At 35.8% G+C, this 10,320-nt stretch overlaps 1 protein-coding gene across 1 annotated transcript in view; it reads right to left on the bottom strand.

Annotated features, from left to right (window-relative positions):
- Window positions 1-1,841: 1,841 nt before the first annotated feature.
- The window catches only part of LOC138323604 (myosin heavy chain, non-muscle-like), a 55,663-nt gene continuing 47,184 nt past the window's right edge, over window positions 1,842-10,320 (bottom strand). The window contains 5 exon segments of the mRNA XM_069268323.1: window positions 1,842-3,964; window positions 6,977-6,997; window positions 7,414-7,583; window positions 9,674-9,782; window positions 10,101-10,309. Coding sequence (XP_069124424.1) covers window positions 3,844-3,964; window positions 6,977-6,997; window positions 7,414-7,583; window positions 9,674-9,782; window positions 10,101-10,309 — 630 coding nt within the window. The 3' untranslated portion in view covers window positions 1,842-3,843.

Raw genomic sequence — 10,320 nt, 5'->3', positions numbered from 1 at the left:
TAAGTCAAAGACCCACTATAGACTAATATATAGATATATTAGTCTATAGTGGGTCCTTGACTTACTAGCGTGCTAAATACCTATGCTTCGTCATACCTCTACTGTTTTTTTTTTTGTTTGGAATATATGTCCATGAGCGTATCCAGGATTGAATCCATGTTTTCCTTGCTGAGTGCTGAACCCAGATGACGAGATACCCTCTCCGCAGGAAATTATGAATGCGTATTAATGATTCCCTGGTATTCTGAGAGCAAAGTTACTTTCCTATTGAAAATTTTATCAGTATAAAGTTGGATTATTACAAGTACTATATGCATCCTCGATACTCCAGGGGTTCCGTTCACTAACGATCTCTAAGAACCCATGGAGTATCGAGGATGGTCTATACGTGTAGAATTGTAGCAATTCACGATTTCCGAATGTTGCAAAAACAGTTGTAGATAGGTTATTACTACATGTTGTAGCTATTTTAATGCAGTTGGATTACAACAATAAAATATAACTTTATAACGCTAATGTATGCTGTAAAGGCATTTCGACATGGGGAATCATACACCCTGAACAATGACATTTTGGCGATCGGCATATAACTTTTAGTTGGTGCAATAAATTTGTTCACTGCTGTAAATGATTTCAAATTGATATATTTCCAAATTTCAATTACATTATTTGCGATTCAGGTAAAATTATTAGTTCTCATATATTTTGTGTATAAAGGTTATCGGTATTAACTACCTGCTAGCTGAATTTTGTAGCTCAAAAGACTTTTAGAAGGTAATGACATTATCTTTATACCGGGTCGAAAGGTATAGTCAAGAAACATGATTATATATGTATATGTTTCTGGTCTAGTATTGGCCGGGTTTGAATATTCATTCTAGTATAAACAGGAAAATGGTGTGTATACACGGGAGTGTATTTTTGGAGGCTGGGGTTTAATCGTGTTACGTCTCCTCGTAATAAGAGGAACTCTTACGCTTTAGCAGAACGCTTAAGAAGAGCAGAAACTACTGGCTATAATGTTTCGGCCAGGGGACAGAACACTGAAGTCTTTCTCACAAGTTCAAAAATGAGGTGGTGCCGATGGAGACATTAGGAAGAAAATTCGAATACGGTCGTGTTTAAATGCGTTTTAATCGATTAAAAATTTTGTCACGTGACCAAGTTGTCTGCCTGTCTTTTTAGTTTGTTTTGAAAGACGGGTTAATTAAGGTTTTGTTTTTCAAAGTAATTTCCAATTCAAAATCTTCAGTATCAACAATCATGCATCCTCACGACAGCTATCGGCACATACATCATAATCATCAGTTATTAACCTCCAACTCTCTGGTTCTTTTTTTTACATCAACTGTAAGATTGTTTACGTTCTTTACCATTATGTGCGACAATGAACACTCTGAATGATAAGATGTCCAGATTCGTTCGGCTGTATGAGTAGCAGAATAGCCATGAAGAAGAGTGAAGGCCAGTCAGCACCACCATGGTGTCAATATCTTAAATATCTCCATCAAGTTACGGAATCACTGTGATGTTACAGTAGTGTAATTAATACACAGCGTCCTTCAGGTTTTGCCAAGGAATCTCTTCATCGTTTTGAAATTATGGAATTGATAAAGGAAGAAAATTGGTGTTTGTGTACCTATTATGTCATTCTAAAGAAGAAAAAGAAGTTACCTTTATTTTTTCTGGTAAAAGTGCTGCAAATGGAAGCTTAAACATGATCCATACAGTTTTGATGTTAACTGTAATATTATATCTCTAAAGACCTCTACACAGGTACTAGTGTCATCTTTAGTATATCCGAGATGTATTTTGTTAAAGAACGCACACAAACAATCCAATAATGTTATTAGTTTTATTTATTCAAGATGTCCATTTAGCAAAAAGCTATCACCGTTAATAATAATAATATATCTTAATATTTAGCTAGCTATAAGCAGCAATATGGTATACACTTATCATCCAGTACATATACATGTAGATCACATAGGTTAAATCCTCCAGAAAATATACCATTTGTTCCCACACAAAAATTTATTGCATATCACCATGTTTTAACATGTTTTTCTTATTATTATTTCTTGTCATTTGGGGGACACAAACAATTCAGCATTGTTTACACTTCAACAGTATAATATGAAACTTCTGACAGTCTGTGTAGTCTAGATCTAATACGGAAACTTCTGGCAGTCTTGGGTAGTCTAGGTCTAAAACTGAAACAGTCTCGGGTAGTCTAGGTCTAAAACTGAAGCAGTCTCGGGTAGTCTTGGTCTAAAACTGAAACTATTTCGGGTCGTATAGATCTAGAACCAAACATTACAACAATATAGATTCTGCTGTACAGACACTAACATTGACCACCAGGTGAGATCTTAATCCAACGTACATGTATAAAGTTCTAATCTACACGGGTATAGTCACCCCTACAACTCGGTACACAAGTTCTGCTCGATATCTACTACAAACTATAATTGTAAGGCCCTTTATTGACTCCTATCAATCACAGAATCCATCATGGAATTAATCATTGTTACCACTAATTGTTACTTTTCTATGTGTGAGTTACTTAAGTTTATTGGAACAATATGATAACAGATCTGCCTGTGAATACAAATACACAAGGCAGAGATTTTTTATTTTATCTACTTCTGAATTAAATAGCTTATAATGAAAGGGTAGATTTTTTTCTAGATGCCAGTGACATGACAGTGAACGATGGTGAAAAGATGTTGGTGGAATGGGCTATGTTGACGACGGTGTGTTGGACAACATGGATATTTACATGCATAATCACCGTTTTTCTCGTGCACACACTACAGTGACCACAGTCTTTACAAAAAACAAATATAAAATTGATACAATCTCTATTTTCATACTTTCTTGGTTAATGATTAACCAATACCATCATTTGATAAATTGTCAAATTTTATATCAATATTTTCATCCAAATATTTACAGATATTTATGACCTAGTCAACAGTCCACCCTTCAACAAATGATTTTTTTTACTCTCGCACGCTCTCGTTCAGTTCTCTATAAAAGCTAAGCATACGAGACAATAAGAATAGCACAGTTTAATTTAGAGCACATAGTACAATAATAACCATTGTAAAAGAAATATAACATTAAATATTTGTTTATAATAGCAACGGGTAAGAAAGCATTACCAACATAATGTACTGGCAAAATGGGCATGCACAGAACGTTGTGACCACCACAGACAAAACTTTTTCAGCACTTTTATCTTCCAACATATCCACAGCTTTGACAGAAATAGAACATTTTTTTGGAAGCAACACAACACCCAAGCTTGGTCAGGTAATGACACAATGACCCTATGCCAGAAATGACATGTCAATCTTTGTTGGAAGCAACACACCGCCAAGCCTGGTCGAACCTTATAACGCCACGCTGTCGGAGTTCACACACATCAGAACTGACACTGGCCAGCAGGAAGGTCAAAGGTCAAGGTATGGTCCAGTATTTCGGGTCCCAGTTTGGTGATATGATACAAGTGTAATCACATTTTCTTATAAGACGTTCAGTAAATGATTCGGTGAGAAAACTCACAAAAGTAACAAAACAATTTTACACTGTGTATAAAAAAAGAGGATAACGGCTAATGGGGATCTTGATATAAATCAAAGTGTAAAAAAAAACATAATATGTCAACAGTGGTAATGATATAAACTTAATTTGTTGTTTTTATTATAGAAATTATATAGGCATGATATACACATCTTTTGTAGAAAAAAGGAATCAAACGTATAAGTGTTTATATGAAGTACGATACACTGGACATAGGGCACCCATTCAGTAAATGATAAGTGTTCTGGTATGTGTTTAAGCATCAGAGTTTTGTTTCGTCGAGTCAACGCTGTCGTCGTCATCATCATCCAAATCACCAGCTCCGGACCGTATGGAAGATAACATTGAACGGGCAGACGACACTCTAGCACTGGGTCTGAAAATAGAGAAGAAATCAACACTGAAGCCACATTAGAATATATTATTTATATATCATATACATGAATCAAATGTCTGTTTATGATCATGCCAGATTTTTAGCTTTATATCAGTTTCGTTAGTACATGGTGTAATGGATAATTATGAGCACCAATCTTCCCGAAAATAACATCAGTAAAACTTGTATTCAGAAACATTCATACTAACTAAAATCAATCAATTTGCGAGACATCTTTTAAAATATTCTTCATTCATTTCTTCACTTTCATCAGTTAAAGACTGTGTTTTTTTTCCTTTCTTTGTTTCATTTGGCAAATGTTTCAAGACCTCACGTTAAATAGGGTCTGGTTGTGTGGTATTAATCAACTACAAAACACACTCGCAAACATCACACGTCAGCATTGGTGAGGATAAACACTCGTCAGGATTGTATATTATTGATTGGGCATCAAACATAACCTCAAAATCAGTGACTGTATCTCTTAAACAGCTGCCAATCTAAGTGTTAGTTGCTTTAGAAATCTGAGTTACATATCTTTTAAGATTTGCCATTGTGCATTGCTGAAAAGGGGGTAAGCAAGGGAGACCATCCCCTAACCAATAAGATCTATACCAGATGCGGTATGAAGCATTGGCAGTTGGCAACGGCCGTGTAGGCTAGACTAATTTTAATCAAAATTTACAGATTTATGTATTATGTTATGCTATGGTATATTTTTTTCTTCAAATTTCTTGATCAGAAAATGATCATAAAGCATGCTTATGCTGATCCTATTAGTATGAACTACTGGCCTCCAAAAAGCATGCGAGGTGAATAAAAATGATTGTCCATGCCAGAATTACAAAATGACACAAAAATGAAGTGTAACTTATCACCAAAACAGAGAAAAATAACTAAAAATATCTTAGATATCCCCTATTTTTGTATGTAGAATTACTATCTCTGATGATAGGGTACTCCAAACGAGAAAACCAACTATTTTTCGCACGTGATTTTTTTTTTTTTGTGCGAGAAAATATTGTGGTAATTTATTGTCACCAAAATTTCTAGCATAGATTACTGTAAATCATGAAATTAAATTGCCAAACAATTTAGGTCTTTAGCATGAAACCACAATATTTGTTTGATGTTTGGCGAGGGTAACATTGTTACACGAGAAAATGATGTCCTTTTGTGTACAGACATAGCAATTCCTGGTCATTGCATAACAAAATAAAACCACTCAATCAACAATTGGTGCTATATTTGGTGGAAAACCAATTACTGACTCGCATCACACTGTAATGAGTGAATGTGAAGTTTTGTGGACCTGATAAACATCATACTAACAGTGACATTGATAAGGTATACTGAGTGAACACACTATTTGAGAAATGGCTAACCATGTGTGCTCCAAGGAGAACTTACGATTGGTTTGATTTCATACCATGCACACTACCATGTAATCTAAATCAAACATATCAAGTGTAGGATTCCAAGACATCAAAACAAATATGTTTATACAAGTTTGATTAATAACAGCATATTCAAAGTCTAAGACGTCAAAAAATGGACAATTTCAATTTTTCTCCTTCACCAAGAATATTTCTTTATTGATACATTCTTAACATGAAGTTCAATATGTAATCTAGTGTAAGGAAAGCTGAAGCAAAAATATCACTTAAAACCAAAAATAAATCAGTATCACGCCATGCATGCAACATTCTCCCAAAAACCAGAAAAACGAAAATCTTCCAAAAATGATGATTAGCGATTCAGATATTAGTGAAGATATTAACTGAGGATTTTTAACGATGCACAGTTGGCAGATACACTGTATATGATATTAATAACTACTTGATGGTACAAGACTAGGAATATGCACTTGGCCAAAAAGTCGCAAGCATTGTCATGTAGGAGGATGTACAATAAGGCAAATAAGAATGCCTTGGCTAGCAGAGGCCGCAGGTAGATCAATCAGAGCTTTACCTGTCTGACCCAAAAGATCATCAATTAGAGGCTTTCTCCCCCGATCTGTGAATTCAGAAATATACATGAAGCTCGCAGTACTTAACCCTCAGGAAAGAACAAGTCTCCAGCCAGAGATCGTCTAACAACTAGAATCCTGTTATCATAGTTAACCAAAGAGTATCCACCATCTTGTTATTTCTTTACATAAAGGACTCGACCAAAAAAGGAAAAATGTAAACAGTAGCTCTCGGGTGACCAATTTTTTCCAAAAAAAAGAACCCAGACATCTTAGATACCAAAATGCAGAAAAATGTGCAAAATTATTGAAGAAAAAATTCAAAGCTTTTCAGCATCATTTTTCTCTTAATTCAGCCAGGTTTATCTTATGGTGCAAATGAAATTAAAGGCTGAAGGGAGAGCATGTGCTTGTGACTTGAATGAGAGAATGAATTGATCATGGGCGGTGAGGGCACTACTTATCATGATGCAGTTTAAACGATATTCAAATGAGTTATAGAAGCACAGACTAGATTCTAGTTGATCACCACACGACATGCAAACTGTTAGAAATCTATTTTAATGTCAAGACAGGGGCTCCCTCAAAATCCTTGGAAACTCATGTAGTATCAAAGAGCAATAAAGACAATTTGAAAATCTCTCCAAAGACAACAATCCTAATTTTCAATGATTCAAATAACAATGGTCACAAATTGATTCAACAAAGCCACCTGAACTTATGATATCACACCCTTTCACTTTCTTATATCAACAACAACAAAAAGAAAAGAAAAAAAAACTTTTAATGAGATACCTCCATCAACATATTTGAAAGGAGCTTGGGTCACAAATTTATTTTTGTGTTACTGACAATAAATTATGGATATTTTTGCAAATGATCCCTACGTTTATTCCAATCAACACAATGTTATTTTATGGTCAACAACTCTAGATGAATGATTTAGAGCTTGCAAACATATTTTGTCTTTATTGTGAAGCCGATGAAACTAAAATTCACAGCACATATATTAGGTGATTACCGACACAGAAAGTCAGGCTAACCTTAGACTTAGATCTAAAATCCTATAATTGTAAAATATAGAAATAAATTCTGTTAGTACATTATCACAGGTAATGATCTAGATCTATAAAGTTCAATGACATGACAAATGCATTTAGTAGCAAAATGAATTACCCCAAGAGAAATTTGAGTTTTAACATGTTATGATTGTTGCAAGGCAGCAAAATTCCCATTGATCAAACACTTTTAAAAGAGAGAAAAAAAAATCAACATTAATAATGAAACAGACCAATGATATTATCAGACTTCTGATGAACTTTTTGGTTTAAAAATTTTCCAGTAAGAAACTATAGCATTTAACTTTCAAGAGTTCATAAGACAACAAATCACCAGCCACCGCCAAGATTATGTAACTACCACCACGACCAGGTATCTATATTTCCTCAAGTTGATACATCTCTGTGTGCCTTCAACCTACCTGTATTTTTTCAGCTGAGATATTTCTCTTGCTGTTGCTTCACTTTGTTCCATTTGTTCATCAAGGTCACGCTGAAGTTTGCGTTTTGCTGCATTCATTCTAGTAATCTCCTCCTCTGCCTCGTCTAATTGTCGTTTCAGAGCTCGTACACGATTGTTCATCTTGTCGTTCTGGAATTACAAATAAACATAAAGGAAATTTTTCAACTGTATTTTTTTTTTTATTTTTTTTTTATAATTCAATTTTGCTTGTTACGAGCATTTTCATTGGCTTAAAATTTACTTAATCAGCCCGTAAAGGAAAAAATGGCGTCACCGTTTGTAATGTTGCTTCTGATTGGCCGAGATGACGGCGTAATGATTTCATAGACAAAAGAGTCCCAAAATGAATTTTGAATATTGAAGAGATTATCTTTAGTAAATGGAATTATAAGGATTAATTTGAATAGATTTTTTATGTTATGGAGATATAACACAACAAGAGATCCCAGAGGGATCTTGGCGCCCACCAAAGAATGATCTATGTCTGACAACAGAAAGAGGGATCTTTTCCCTGCTTTTCAAACTTTTACTACATACTATATATGAACCTTGAGAAAGATCCTTTCAGTACTTTCTGAGATATGTAGCAGTAACAAACTTCAATTATCAAAATTCAAGATGGCTACCTGTCGATCATCTTGCTGACCGATCTGTCCCAAAATGCAATATGCACAACTAGGGTCGTAGGGGAACCTACATATGAAATTTGAGAAAGATTCCTTCAGTACTTTCTGGGAAATAGTGTTAACAAACTTTAACTATCAAAATCCAAGATGGCCGCCAGTCGGCTATCTTGTTGACCGATCACTCCCAAAATGCAATATGCACAACTAGGGTTCAAGGGGAACATGCATATGAAATTTGAGAGAGATCCCTTCAGTACTTTCTGAGAAATAGCGGTAACAAACTTTAACTATCAAAATCCAAGATGGCCGTCAGTCGGTCGGCCATCTTGTTGACTGATTGGTCCCAAAATGCAATATGCACAACTAGGGCCCTAGGGGAACCTATATATGAAATTTGAGAAAGATCCCTTCAGTACTTTCTGGGAAATAGCGGTAACAAACTTTAACTATCAAAATCCAAGATGGCCGCCAGTCGGCCATCTTGTTGACCGATCTGTCCCAAAATGCAATATGCACAACTAGGGCCCTAGGAGAACCAACATATGAAATTTGAGAAAGATCCCTTCAAAACTTTCTGAGAAATAGCGGTAACAAACTTTAACTATCAAAATCCAAGATGGCCGCCAGTCGGCCATCTTGTTGACCGATCTGTCCCAAAATGCAATATGCACAACTAGGGCCCTAGGAGAACCAACATATGAAATTTGAGAAAGATCCCTTCAAAACTTTCTGAGAAATAGCGGTAACAAACTTTAACTATCAAAATCCAAGATGGCCACCAGTCGGCCATCTTGTTGACCGATTGGTCCCAAAATGCAATATGCACAACTAGGGCCCTAGGGGAACCTACATGTGAAATTTGAGAAAGATCCCTTCAAAACTTTCTGAGAAATAGCGGTAACAAACTTTAACTATCAAAATCCAAGATGGCCGCCAGTCGGCCATCTTGTTGACCGATTGGTCCCAAAATGCAATATGCACAACTAGGGCCCTAGGGGAACCTACATGTGAAATTTGAGAAAGATCCCTTCTGTACTTTCTGAGAAATAGCGGTAACAAGAATTGTTAACGGACGGACGGACGGACGGACGGAAGGACGGACGGACGGAAGGACGGACGGACGGACGACGGACCACGGACGAAAGGCGATTTGAATAGCCCACCATCTGATGATGGTGGGCTAAAAATCTGAGTGTACTCTAATCATAAACCGCTTTGCGGTTTATTTAGAGTAAAAAAATCTGAGTGTACTCTAATCATAAACCGCTTTGTGGTTTATTTAGAGTACACTCAGATTTTTGTGTTATATCTCCATAACATTAAAAAATCTATTCAAGTTAATCCTAATTAAACTTTCTTAGAATGGGTAAGAATTTGTACACAACTTCCTAATATTATGTCTATTTTCAGCACAAAGATAAACTTATGACATGTAGACACAATGAAGCAATTTCACAAGATTATAATAAGTGGAGAGTAGAGCAACAAAAGAATATATATATATATTCATGTACTAGTTGTCACCTAGGCAAGAAAACTATTGCTTGATCCATTTTTATTTTTCTTGGTATGAATTGAAACAAATATTTGTACCTGTTCTTTGAATTGGTCAGCATGACGACGCTCATCCTCGGCCTGCAACACCATTTCTTTCAGTTTCTTTTCCAAACGACGTACGGTACGTTGCATATTTGATCGGTCCCTAAATTACAAAGTACAATCTTAGCTGTCAACTCAATAGATACATATAGAGACATAGATAGCAATACCCAAATTTTGGTATCGTTCATTGGGATATGTAATGTCATAAGTAAACGTCAACATTACAGGAATGGTCTATTTCGGATGACTATTGGCATACTACAATTCATGCTTGATTTGTAAAACCTTCAGATGACCCAGACGATAGTCTGGACATGCAAAAATAAAACCATTTATTAGTAATTAATATGACCTTCATCTAAACTGATAGAAAGAATGACTGATGATATGATTACACCTGAGTGACTATATGACTTACTTTGTTTCGCTGTCGAGTTGTTCCTCCAGGTTAGACACCTTGCCCTCTAGAGTGGCGATGGTTGCCTTGGTGCGAGTACGTACAGTGTTCTCTAAGTCCTGTAGTTTCTCCCTCAAGTCCTTGTTCTGTCTCTCCAGCGAGGATCGCTGGTTCTCCAGTTTTTGGGTGACTGATTTCTCCGAAGCCAGGTCAGATTGGTACTGCTCAGCCTTTAGAAACC

Source organism: Argopecten irradians, chromosome 5 (genome assembly GCF_041381155.1).
Source record: "Argopecten irradians isolate NY chromosome 5, Ai_NY, whole genome shotgun sequence".
NCBI classification, from domain to species: domain Eukaryota; kingdom Metazoa; phylum Mollusca; class Bivalvia; order Pectinida; family Pectinidae; genus Argopecten; species Argopecten irradians.
Note: the sequence above shows the minus strand (reverse complement) of the source record. Positions and strands in the feature narration are given on the sequence as shown.